Source organism: Natator depressus, chromosome 8, assembly GCF_965152275.1.
Source record: "Natator depressus isolate rNatDep1 chromosome 8, rNatDep2.hap1, whole genome shotgun sequence".
NCBI lineage: Eukaryota > Metazoa > Chordata > Testudines > Cheloniidae > Natator > Natator depressus.
This window is the reverse complement of record NC_134241.1, coordinates 63,706,824-63,720,944: the sequence shown is the minus strand read 5'-3', so window position 1 is coordinate 63,720,944 and position 14,121 is coordinate 63,706,824. Positions and strand designations below refer to the sequence as shown.

At 38.5% G+C, this 14,121-nt stretch overlaps 1 protein-coding gene across 5 annotated transcripts in view; it reads right to left on the bottom strand.

Moving 5' to 3' along the window:
- NEK7 (NIMA related kinase 7) overlaps positions 1–14,121 on the bottom strand; it is a 128,217-nt gene that overhangs the window by 76,476 nt on the left and 37,620 nt on the right. For all 5 annotated transcript variants that reach the window (XM_074961183.1, XM_074961187.1, XM_074961188.1 and 2 more), the window contains exon 3: positions 13,849–13,989. In XM_074961183.1, coding sequence (XP_074817284.1) covers positions 13,849–13,989 — 141 coding nt within the window. The remainder of the gene's footprint in view (positions 1–13,848; positions 13,990–14,121) is intronic.

Genomic DNA, 14,121 nt, shown 5'->3' with positions numbered 1-14,121 from the left:
AGAACACCCTGCCACCAGCCCCCAGATATAAGAAAATGTAAGGACTGTCAGTACCTCGAGTGATTGCAACTGCTGAGTAAAAGTACTAGGAAAGAGGCAGTCTGCCCCAAGCCAAAAAAATCAAGTCAATCAAAAAGCCAGTGCATTCTCTTTGGAGAACTGATATAATCCTACAGCCAACATCATATGAGCTCCTAAGCCACAGTGTGTTCCGTCATTTGAGATGCCACTATCTAATGCCAATCTTTAAACTAAACAGAAGGAATCCTGAGAATCCTTAAGATTTTTTCATTTATGGAGCTCTGATCCTCATAAGATAGGGTACAGTGTGTACTGACTAGCCTCCATTCGAGCATTTGGAGTCTTCCGATCTCAAGGCTGCCAAAAAATAAAAAAATTAAAAAAAAATTTCAATTAGGGTGGATCTGGGGTTCGCCTTATGAAAAAAGATATTACCTGGTTCATTATTAAAGTCAAACCATAAAGAAAAAAACTACTTAACAGGAAATAGGAAAAAATCCCTGAACTCTTTGTATCTTAATACTACAATAATAAGAAATAGACTGAGCTAGAAGTAATGAACCAGGAAGGAGACAGTCAAAAAATAGAAACATGGCAAGATAAGTCATATGAATGGAATGTTAACACTAAGAAATAAAGTCATGTCAGATGTAACAGAGAAAGGGGGGGCTAGTATCATACATGAAAATATTGATATAAAGTCAAACCAATACTAATGGAAAAAACAGAAGTGAAAGTTTACGAGTTAAGGTTAGGGACATGACTAGAAAAGGAGAAGTCGTATTCAGCATCTGCTATAGATCTCCAAACCAAAATGAAGAAACCATTGTTACTTAATCACCTTGTGTGATAGGGTGTTCTGGGGCTGGGCAGCCTAGTGACTAGATCACTTATCTTTTTAGTCTGTATGACTGGGGTGGGAGGAGAAGAGGTGGTAGGGGGACCCTCTCTACTGGGTCCCAGCCTGGGACCCTGTGCAGATCAACACCTAAACAGGGGAGATGGATCTCCTTCTCAGCAGAGTCAAGATCTACTTCCCTGGGCTACTCCCAACAAGTCTCTTCAGTTTGGGTCATGGCCCTGCTAGTCCAGTTGCCCTGAGTGCTGGGGCTTATCTACAGCCCCCTCTTGGCAGGGGAGCCCTTACTTGCCTAAAGGGCTATGCTGGCTGACAGGTCGGTGATACATCCCTTTGGGCAGACAGAGAGCTCCTGCCTCCCCGCCAGTCAGCCCCTTACTGAGCCAGACTCCCTTCTTTTCTCTCCACTCCAGGACTGGCATTGGCTGCAGGTAGAGCGGGGCAGGGCTAGCTGAATCCAAACATTTTCTTTAACCCCCGCTGTGCTGGACGGCCATATTTCTACTCCCTCACACCTTGACACTGGTCTAAAGTCTTAAGCCTCAGTGATAAGTCCTGGGGGACTTCAATTATTCAGATATCATAATCTTCTGGGAAACACAAAATGTTAAATTCAGAAAGGGAATTACTGAAATTTGTTAAAGTGTAGTTTATAAAAATGAGAGAGCTTTGGAGCAGGCAGGATACTACTGGGGAAAGAGTGACAAACCTGGAGATGGGTAAATGGGAAAAACTTTAATAAAGGGAACAAAAAATGATCAGAGAAAAATTTAGTGGTAGTGGAGAAAAATAAGCAGGTAAAATTGTGGCAGCGAAGGAGACCAGAGGTCATAAATCTTCACAATGCACCCAGAATTAAGGCAAATCACTTCAGTTTCCCAGTTACAGCCCATTTGTTGTGCTATGGCTCAGTCAGCAATTTTCAAATATCCTTTGTTACACAAACTACTTTTATTCCATAAGGGCTACCCCCCCCCACACACACACACACCCTAGATTGTATAAAAGCCAACCAGGATTTACTCAACTTGATATTTACTTTTTCCCCCCCGCTCTGGCTACCTAGATTTTGTTGTTTTTATGTGCTATGCATTGCTGACTGGCGAATTTTAAAATGTTCAGCTAAGTTTCCACGTCATGATTAAAATACAATTCAAAAACGCCTTCAAAACTCTTCCATGCAAAACCTATAAATCCATTAACAGTCGTTTATATACACCACCGAACTCATTTTGAAAATTTCAATCAAATCTGCACCCAAATCTACAGATGTAAAAACTAGAATTTAAAAACTGGAATTATCTTCTCATGGGAGACCCACTAATGAAACAGGAATTCTTGAGAAATCATCCATAGAACCCTCTGTGCTTTAAATGACTGACAGCAGTTTGATTAAGAAGCAGGATAATTTACCAAATTCATCAAAATGTTTCTTTTACCATCATGTCACTTGGCTCCCCTGGTTGATGGGGCTGATTGCATTATGTCACTAATACAATCTGTACAGACTCCCCACCACTTCCCCAACATACACACACAGCTGATGTGGGTTCAGCATTAACTATCACCAGATGGAGCTATATACAACCACTTTCTTGATACCAAAGGAGAACAACTCTCTTAATGGAGAACAGCAATTTATTTTCACAAAATGATGATAGAGTTATTTAAGTTATATAAAGGATTTGTACAGCTTGTATTTTTATTCTGTGATATGGGAAAAGACTATAAAATTTGATCTCAGCCAAAAAATGTACAGCAAACTGATCCATGTTGTATATGAGCTACACCAACCAGCCAGGCAAATTACATTTTGCTGTCGCTTTTTGTGCCGCAAACATGTTAAATATTTGAAGACTATTGATTAAAATCCGTAGCCAATTGACTCACTACATGTGACTCTTTATGAAAAGCATTCAAGAGACCAAATAAACAATTAGCCAATTTATTGCTTAAAGTCAGTAATAGTACAGTATAGAAAAGAGTTACTTCGTCACTGAGCCTTCTAGGAAACTGTTTCTCACAGTATGTCAGGTCACTTTACACAGAAGATGCACTCCCAAAATATACCCCCAAAACTAGCTATATTTATAGCAGACTTGCTTACAAATTAAAGCACTCTATACATCACCCAAGCCTGGAATCCACCAATCAGCTTTTTACCTTGTTTTTCTGTTACCACTGTCTACCCCTTATCTCTTGCTTTTGAACACAGCATTCCAAACCAGCTGGGCCATGAAGGCACTTCCTACCTTGTACCATAGCAGAACACTCATTTATCTTTATTTTGACAGGGTTTATATTCATTGAGGCCAAACACTACATTTAGCTTTGCAAGGTATTGTGGGATATATACCCTCTTGACATAAGTGGGCAGGAGTGAACCTAATACAATTTACCATAATTTTGTGCTAATAGTCAGAAAAAAATATAATGTTAAAGAGATGTGCAATACAGAATATGGCATGCTATATGTATAACATATACATTCGCTTATAAGACACTGGTAACGTTTTACAAAAATATTCAAAAGACAAAACTGATCACTGTACACTAAGGAGGAAATTGCAGCATTGGTAATTGTATTTGGCATAGTCCTTGTTCTTCTCCCATACAAAGCAAGATTCAGAAAGTCTTCTCCGACTTCCAAAAGCCAGAGGAAAAAAGACTGTCAGTCACAAATGGTACACGTAGCCAGGTTCCATCTCCTTTCTCTCAATCATTTGACAGGCTAAAAACATAACAGAACTAGAGAAGCTATCAAAAGATGCAGAAAAACCAAAGACGTATATAGGAAGAGAGGAACATGAAACAGAAGACAAAACAGCAGCATACACAGTCGGTTAATTGAAGCAAAGCAATTTATTGCAGATTACAAAAATTCTTTGATTCACACAATAAAAAGAAAACTTTCTTAAAAAAAGTTTTTATACTTTCAGACAAGTACAAACTGTTGCTTATGGTATGACAGGCAGCAGTTTAGGGCGGAGTAGGGTTTCTACCCAGAATACTGGGGAATTTGAGAGGGTCCCTACCTGATCATCTTTTGGGGCCCCAGAAGCAAATGCCCAGGAGAGTGAAGGTTCCTTATTTCAGCCGTCACAACATTCAATTCATGTAGCACCCTCCCAAACGTTCATTCTCCTCCACAATATACAATTAATACAAACCACGCAGTTTAGAGTCATATAGGATCATGCTTAGATTCAATAACCTCAAGAATTGTTCCAACACTTTCTCCCTGTTGACATAAAGGGTCAGTCACTACAACTGTATTCTATCAATACAAGATAGAATTCTTCAAAGCATCTGGGCAGACATTTCAAAACGTCCCGACGAGACCATAGCTCAGGCCAGGTCTACACTAGAAACATCTGCCAGTACAGTAATATTGGTTAGGGGTGTAATTTCTTCTATTTATTATGACATTTCTGTATGGCAAAAGCCCTAGTGCAGATGCAGTTGTTATGACAATGGAGCTGCTCTATAACTATTTATTAATAGTCTATATTGAACTGGTTACTGAGATGGTTACTGTAATACCATATTGGTGTAGCTTAATAGAGGGGCTTTAAGGATGGTTAAGATACAATATGATTAAAGAAAGAAAAGGATTGGGAAACAAAAGTTCAAAGGCACTATAAGCAGTTTTAAAAGATTCCCTGGGGAGGGGATGGGAGAGGAGGGGAGAGAAAAAGAAGAGCTGTACATGAGTAGTTGTTCAGGGAGAGCAGACAGATACCCAGCACCTGCTGTGGTATCTGAAGATGTTAAGGCCTACCTAGCTCACCATCAGGGGATCACATGCCTTTAGGTAAGACAGGCATGCATGTAGATTTATGCAAATCTTTCTCTAAATGCTTTGCTTCTACTGTTAAAATAAACAATACTTGGGTTTTTAAGAAGGCTGTCAGGTCACAAATTCCTGAAGGGTCACTGCATCAGACCTGCTGGATGAAAATGATTGATACTCAGGGCATTGTAGCAGACATAGCTACCGCTGCTCCTTGGGGGTGGTGGTGTTATGTCGACAGGAGAGCTCTCTCCCATCAGCATAGATCGGCTACACGAGAGATCTTACAACAGCACAGCTGCCTCAGTACAGCTGTACCACTGTAAGGTCTCTAGTGTAGACATAGCCTGAGGTTATATTATTTTTCAAATTAGACAGATCTCAGGACTATACCTAATCAGTTTCCTTTCTTAAGAAGGTGCAAGTAACAGCTCAGCAATCTGGGATTTTTGGTATAGCAAAACAAACATTCGAAAATATGAGGTTTGCAAGCCATCTCGAGATTTGAAGTCACTCCAGGGATTTTGTCCGATCAGATTCAAAACTGGTTGGTTAGCTTCTGTTTTAGAACCAGTAAATGAGATTTCTGATCTGACACTGAACAGTCACCTCATACTGTAATAAGCCTCTTCAGAAAGTCCAGAGCCTGCTCAAGAAAAGTTTGTATTCTTTTTGTCAGATCTGAAGGAGACTATTAATATTACAAACCTGAACAAAAAAGAAATTATTTCACCAACGGAAGAAGATACAGCACTATAGGACAGCCTACACAGAAAAAAAAAAAACTACACCAAGGGAGATTTTAAACCCTTAAGAACATCCTTTCGGGTGGCTGTCCAAACTGCATATACCACTTTGTAATTATTAATGATTGCCTTACTATAAAATGCCCATTAATACACCACTATGAATAAGGTTGTGTCACTATTTTGATTATAATTATAAATATTACAGCTTAGTAGCTTTATGACAAATCAATCAACTCCATCTTCAGCTAATATTAATCAGCAAACAAGTCTGAAAGGTTAGATCACATTGCACATATATGAAATACTTTAATCATGTTGTTCCCAGTTGCTGATTTCGTGGTCTATGATATTCACAAGATTTACACAGTGTCATTATGTCTGCTGTGGAAAACACAAGTGGAATTGATATTAAACAGTTTTAAGCTTGCATGACAGGTTGCCTAATATCTATTATTTTCACAAAGAGGATCATAACTAAAAGTCTCCTTAAAATGAACTCTCACTCTACAATTAGTCAATACGAAGAGAGTCAAGAAGGCCTTTAAAAAAAAGTTTTAACAGAAGCCCTTGCCACGACACTAAGTAAACGCATATAAATGCATTAAATTAGCTTTCTGTTCCTCATAACCTTTATGGGGTAGATAGATCATAACTACAATTATTTCAAAATTCTGAAAAGCTTAAACAGAAAGATGTTTCAAGTGATATCAATAAGGACTAACTGATGAGACTGAAGATCATTAGAATGGGTTATAAGTTACTGTAAAGTAAAGATCAAGAATTGCCCACTGTATAGTTGCATAATTTGAATATACACTAAAGAAAACACAAAACCACCATTCTGCTTAAATCCCTTGTACGTAGGCTTGTGTTCACAGAGTCTTTAGAAACTCTCATACAAATACATCAGAAGACTTTTACATACATTTAACAACCAGATGGTATACACAAAACCATTGTTTCCAAAGCCAGAACTTATTTAATCAGTTACCAACTAAATACCATTCTAAATTCAACTTTTGAGGTAAAAGGAACGAGTGTGTTAGGTTTGAACGATAGTACTTTCAGGACACACCAAGCAGGAGTTACTCGGTGCTTCTTTCTCAACAGTCCATTATTTTTCCCAGATCTCTTCTGATGTTAGAAAGATAAAAGGTGACGTTTAAATAAGTATGCGACCCATAAACAAATACATTTTTATTTTTTAATAAAAAGGTTTAAAATAAAAATGGCTTGATAAGGATATTTCATTATACAATGGACCACCAATATAACTATGGCAAGATAAACCTATGATAACCACATACAGTAAAAAAATGAGTTAAATGAAAAGTTATTATAAGATATGACAAACAACGGTGAAAATGGGCAACACAGTGTTTTTGTAACCAGACCACTGCAATGCTGTGGTAACAATGTTCTATAAAATGTGAAACTACAAGATTAATTAGCTCTAATTCAAGCCTCAAGTGGCAATCCACTGACAATGCACAATGAATAATTAATATGAGTACTAGATAAAAGGATTTCTTTTTTGATCCTCTAACACAAGGTCTCAAGTGTTGGAATGAAAGGGGGAAAGCACAGAACAATGTAAGGCACAACTGTGATGCATTCTCTAGAAGGAATTTTGAGGAAGTATGCAACCCAATATACTGTACTGACTCCTGAGCAGCCTTGAGTTGACTATAAATACCATACTGTATGAGCAACTCATAGATCCTTAAATAAGAAGTTACTGTTGCTAGGCAGTTATGAATCCTTCATGTTACATTCTTAAGGTAAAAACAGCCCAGAAAAAAAAGATGGGCTTTATTTAGTAAGAACCAGTTTGACATTTCGTATTGTCACAATAACATAATGCAAAAGAAATGTATTTCTTATTAGGAAATATCTTCCCGAGTTTTTTTTAGTCGAAGTTGATAGCCAATTGATTCAAGGTGGTAACACATTTGTAAAGACTATTCTAGAAATTCCTCAAACATTTGTTTCAAGCTACAAAGTTTGTAGTTTATCCCAAGCTGATCTGTAGGGTTATGTCTTCATGCACCCGCCCCCAAAAAGGGGTGTGTTTTTATCAAAAGCGCCAATGCATGTTTAGTTATCTTGCTGTAAAACCCCAGAGGAAACTAAGTTGGGTAAGTTTTACCATGATGTAAGTAGGAAAAGTCAACTATGGGTGTGGAATACACAGTGTTGACCTCTAACTACACTGGGATAAAAGCTATCTATTACCTGTCTCCACTAAAACTTTATAGCAATATTACTAATGTGTATTAGTTATCTCTCTGAAAAAAATACACCTTTTGGGGCAGCGATGACATAGCTGTTTTTGTACTCCAGGCTAACGTTTGTGTCCTGAAACAAGCATTTGAGGACTGTCCAAACTAGACTTTACAAATGTACTAACTATCTCAATGGCAATCAATTAACCTAAAGTACATCTTTAGTGTAGACATTCCCCTAGCATGGCTGAACAATATCCTTCCCCAATTAAAAGAAGGCAACATTTAAAAACAGAATCTTGGCCATGTAATCATGCAGGACACAGATTCACGGACATTACAGTACAGCCACAATTTTATGAACATCAATGTTACAAATGCCCGGTTACATGTACAATTTTTCCTGACTGGAAGGTGTGGGGAGAGGGGGGGAGAATATCAAATAAAAGCAATGTCAATGAAAAACTAGTTGATATCCCTCCACATTCTGGTATCTTCAACACATTGGACATCGCTTTGCAGTGGTTTGAAAGACAAGAAGCAAGCAATGCAGCACACCATACTGCAACTTATGCCCCACAGCTACTGCAATTTCAAGATGTTCAGTTTTATGAACTGGTTGATTTTATGAACTCAAATCCTCAACCAGTTCATAAAACAGGGGATCTACTGTATAATACTGGTTCACTAACTACTGGAGGTGTAGAGTGTTGATGAGATACACAAACTTTAACCTAAAAGAAGGATTCAAGCTCACCATGTTGCATTTATGTTTGTGAAATTACAGCCAAGAAAAAAAGAAAATAACTCCTCCTTGCAGGCATCTACAATAAAACAAAGCAAAAACGCTGATTCTTCTTAGTTCCTGTTGCCTATAGGTAACATGAATTCAGAAACAGTGATTTCTGTCGCTACCTGCTGGTGCCTCTTTCAATGACATCTTATTCACCCTTGGATACTTCCAAAGTTGAGTTCTACAACACACTGTTTTGAGCACATATAATATAATGTTTATCAATATTTGAACTTCTTCAACCAATTAACATTTTAAATAGGAGAAAGGTGCTTTTCGAAAAAAATTAAAATGATCAAAACTGGCATTTGCAAAATGAAGTGGGAGTCAACATCTCAATACTGTAAAAATATGATAGGTAAGCAGTGTGATATGGGTATACTAACTCCACACTGGGTAACATGGAGTTAACAAGTTAATGTGGACTCACGTGGCTCCATCCCCATGCACCTGTGACAGATGTCAACATTGGAAGGAAGAGCTTCAGAGGGAGAAACCTGAATCAGTTGATGGCAGACCAGAGAGGAGAGCAGAACTCAGTGTTCAGCTCCTGGAGAGTGGACTGACTGAAGGCAGGAACTCCCCAGATGACAGCTGCATGACAGCCCCTCTCTGAAGGAGAAGAAGGCCAGATGCTGACTCAGTTGGAGAGGGGCTTTATTACTTATGAACTCAGTTTAGGGCTACAAACTGACAAGCACCCTCTGAAGGAAGATTTGGGATGATTCATTTGTATTAACTGCCCTTGCTTCTGTTCACTGAGTACCCCAGAAGAGGAGAGACTTTAAAGCGACCTGCAGGACCAAGGCTGCAGGAAGGACCAAGTTGCAGGAAGAGGCAGACCACCACAGTGCCATAGTGACCATTGACGGGTGGCACTAGACAGGGAGAGAGCTGCTACATCAGACAGGGATGTGCTCTACTGGTGAATCAACACCTTCACAGGCAGTGATAGGCCATGAAGGAACATAAAAATGAAGACAAATAATTTGTGTTTGATATGGGGGAGATGGGTGAGCCAGTGGAAGAATGATACTGTGGAAGCAACAAGCCAGGAATATAAGTTTGGAGCACAACAGTATGTGTCAAATTCTGAGAGGAGGGTGTTGCAGTATCTGACATGACAAGAGGAGGAGGACCTGAAAAAGAGAAATTTAGCTGTGTCAATAGAGAGGAAAGGCTGGATCTTAGAGATTGTATGTGGGATTAAAGATGCATGATTCAGATACTGTGTGGATACAGGGATGTAGAGAGAGGTCCAAATCAAAGATGATACTCTGGTTATGGGCCTGAGTGACAAGGACGAGAGTGGTCCACAATGACTGAGAAAGGTGGAAGGGGGAAGCACTTGGGGGGAAGATAAGAGGTTTATTTTGGCCACATTGAGTTTAAGTTGATGGCCGGACATCCCCATGGTCTTTGTTATAGTAACACATAATAGTAGTTTTGGATGTTATCTATCCAAGTCAAAAGGGCTCTTACAAAGCAAGGCGTATACTGCAGTGGCCCATAGAGTTCCAGTTCACATTTCATAATCCTGCTGGAATTTAGACTCCTTTTCTATGTCAATAGAGTCTCAATATTGCACATTCCACTTGGACGAGTGCCTTGCCTAGATCCAGCCTTCATATGAAAGTTATTTCCCCTTTTCACAAATCACAAGAGATAGTCCTTCCTGACATACATTAAGTCAATAACACTCAAACGAAAAAATGGCATATTCTGGATACCCACAAGGTAATCAAAACAAGGTATCAGAATAAAGCCACTCAGGAGATCTACAGCTCTTTACCCATTATTGTTACTAACAATCAGACAAACCATCAAAAGTTTATCAAATAGGTCTACAAAAAAGGCTTTAGTGCTACAATATCAGTAACTGTACATGGACTAAAAAGTGTTTTCTTCATGGGATTAAAAGGCTTCTTTTGGCCAATGAGTAGGGTGACCAGACAACAAGTGTGAAAAATCGGGACAGGGTGTGGGGGGTAATAGGAGAAGACCCAAAAGAGAACGACCCAAAAATCGGGACTGTTCCTATAAAATCAGGACTTGTGGTCACCCTAGCAATGAGGAAGCCTGCAAGATTGGTTTCATGCTCCATCTACACAAATATTCTTCAAGACCTGCAATAAGATGTGCAAACCATGTAAGACACCACCTTTGGCAGAAGAGTGCCACTTATGATGGCGCCTCTGTATACCACAAAAATCCTATTGTGGGAATGGCAATAAGCCTGGTTATGATGGAGACAGAAATTTATCATCAACTGATTTTTATCCAAGCACCAAGACTTATCCTTCCACATCTGCCTCAACTGACCTGCATTTCAAGTTATAGTTGACCTTTTGATTTCTTATGCACTGTAAATGGAACTTTTAGGAAGAGTTAATGTAATGTTTTAAGACTGTTGATCAAAGTTCCTAGAATGTGTTTCAGCTTTTGAAGCAGTGTATCTGGCAGTTTTCCCAGAAGAGGGAACCAAATCTTTTGATAACTGCCATCTCTAATCCTGACTTCTGGTGCTGTAGAGCAGAGAAAATCCCATAGCTGGAATAACAAGCATGGATATGATGGAGAAACGAACAAGGCATGCGTTAGCACAACTACAAAACTTATTAACACCCAGAAATGCTAGAAGAGGCCCATGAAATCTAAACAGAGATGAACTTGCAATATAAATAATTAGGGAACAGAAAATCAAAGATTTAATCCCAACGTGCCTACAAATATGCAAGCCTTGCACTGTCCAACAGATGTACACAAACTGTCACCAAGCTAACAAAATAACAAGTACGGTATGCTGAAGAATAAAATAAATGATATAATTAGTTCAGAACCAACACACACAATAAGAATTTAATGAATTCAGGTATCTTCACTTGAAAAAACATACAACACACCTTACCAAATACAGAATAAAGGCTCTTCAATTGGGCTGTTTTGAGATTATACAGTTTAGAAGAAAAGCAAGGGTTTTCCAATTAAAAAGTCACAGTTGTGGTTAAAAATAATGAAAGTCAACAGATCCAATAAAAGGCCTCATGATATCTCAATTAACCTTCAACTTTACATCATAAAAAGTATTTTATGATGCTCCCTCATACTCACACCCAGTCACTGTTTCTTATATAATATCCTCTAAACTTGCTACCTCAATTGTTTGCTACGTTAAGTTTTAGAGTGAACTTTGTTGACACCTTTTTTCTGTCCTATTTCAGTGGTCCAATCAGCTCATTGTAAATGTAGCCTCTACTACAGGTCCTCTCTGCATAGCCATACATATTATGGAGGCACTAGTTGTGGGTCTTCAAACATACACAAACACCATACAATTCAGTCAATTTCAAAGTGCATTTTAGGCTATGTCTATCCTATGCAGCTTACAGTGACACAGCTGTACCACTAAAGCCTTGCCACTGTAAGGCATGCAGTGTAGCCGCTCTTTGTCAGCAGGAGAGAGCGCGCTCTCCTGCTGACAAAATAAAACCACCCCCAAGGGGCAGTAGCTTTGTTGGTGGGAAAGCCCCTCCTGGCAACAAAGCGCTGGCCACACCAGCACTTTTTGTCCTTAAAACTTTTGTCCATCGGGGTGTTTTTTTTCTCCGACAAAAGTTTTAAATGACAAAAGTGCAGTGTAGACATAGCCTTAGACATATGTTTAGTCATTTTCTCCCCTCAATAGTTATAACTACTGAACTTGGTAATGAGAATTCATATGTACAAGAAATGTTAGAAATACATTATTATCCTTTGGGCTAAAGATAATACATTGCTATGGTTTTGAGCTCTACTTTGTTTTGTATTCATTTAAAACCAGGTCATTCTCAGCCCTTTTATCTGAAAGTTTTCAAGGTAATTCACAAGCAAAGGCTCCATTCCATCTCTTACATACAATCACTGTCACATGTTTCCCCACTCCACTGTTCTTAATGAACCATTAACAAACTATTATGTATACAATTTGGAGACAGATCTCAAACAAATATCAACATAGCTGAAGTGTGCCACCTTCAAAATGTAACGATCACTTCAGTTCTAATAACTCAATTACAGATGCCTCTACTTTAATGTATTTACTTTTGGGGTATATTCTCTGCCCTAGGCATGCTACAAGTAACTTTCAAAGTACAGTAAAAGCTGTGTTATCCAACACTTTATCAACCAGAAAGCTCCATTAACCGGCATTTCTGATATCTCCCAATATGAATCTTCAATCTAGTCACCGGGACTCGTATACTGCCCAGGAGGTTATGCAATTGCACATTCTGCACTCTACTTTTATGCAAAAAAGGCAGAAGACAAGGAAGCAAGCTGATAGCGGGGATTTATTCAAAAAAGCAGCTTCCAGGGTGTGTCATAGGGTCATTACAGATTCAGCCCAATCTCCTACACCTTCTACATCTACAATAAGAAAAGGAGTACCTGTGGCACCATGCATCCGATGAAGTGAGCTGTAGCTCACGAAAGCTTATGCTCCAATAAATTGGTTAGTCTCTAAGGTGCCACAAGTACTCCTTTTCTTTTTGCGAATACAGACTAACACGGCTGCTACTCTGAAACCTACATCTACAATGATAACTGAGATTGATAATGATGACCCTGAGGTACTGCAAGACCCTGAAGTGCCTTCTGAATCAAAGATTAAATTATGTTCAATATAGTTTTAGTGCTAAGTATATTTTTAGTAATCTGGGTGCATGCCGTGCATTGTCCATAGTGATATACAGTGTCATAAGATAACTCACTGTATAGAAAACTTTACCTGTATACACCTAAGTGCTTCAAGAAACCAACCATTCTGCAGTGTAGTACTACTACTGGATTGGTGAGTCCCTGTATACTAGTTTATACTTGATTCATTTTATTGTATTCTAATTCTTTGAAAATTGGTATTCCATTGGTAAGTATAACTCTTAGTAAACCAGAATTTTTGACTAACCGGCACACCCCAATCCCCCAACATGCCAGATAAGAAAGCTTTTATTGTATTTAAAAGCTAAACAAAAGGGTAACATTTCTATTTTAGTGAATATTATAAATAATGCATGATTAAATCACTTTTTTTTTTCTTTTTAAGTACAGATTCCAAGCTTTGTTTTGAAGTCTGAATTCTGATACCACTTCATAGTTTATTTGTATTAATAATAATAATTTTCCAAAAAATTCACTGGTACCCATTTTTAAAAAGGCTTCAGAAGCCTGGTTTGTATGACATTATACAACAGAAGTCATTTAGTGAATTTAAAAAAAGCTTTGAGTTAGTCTCTCTAGATGGTTAGGAACTCATTAAAAATCAATATCCTAATGGGAGCTTTCCCCTTGTTAGTTCAGGTAAACTCTTCTCTTTGATGTTAGTAAATTACTACTACATTTCCATTTAGTTGTTGCTTTTAAAACATCCTTACCTGCACCTTTTTCAGTGCTACTGGTACCCCATCCAACAGGCAAGTTGCTCTGTAAACTTCACTGAACTGTCCACGGCCGATCTTCTTTTCTATTCGGAAGTTAGCTAGCGTATTGTAGCCCATATCAGGTCGTAAGGCTTTCTGCAGTTAAGACATTAGAAAACAACTTGTACCATACAAGTTTACATTTCAGAGAAAGCACACACATCAGCTGCTCACCAGTTTCTGAACTAAGGTCCCAATCCTGTGAACACTTACACACATTTAACTTTA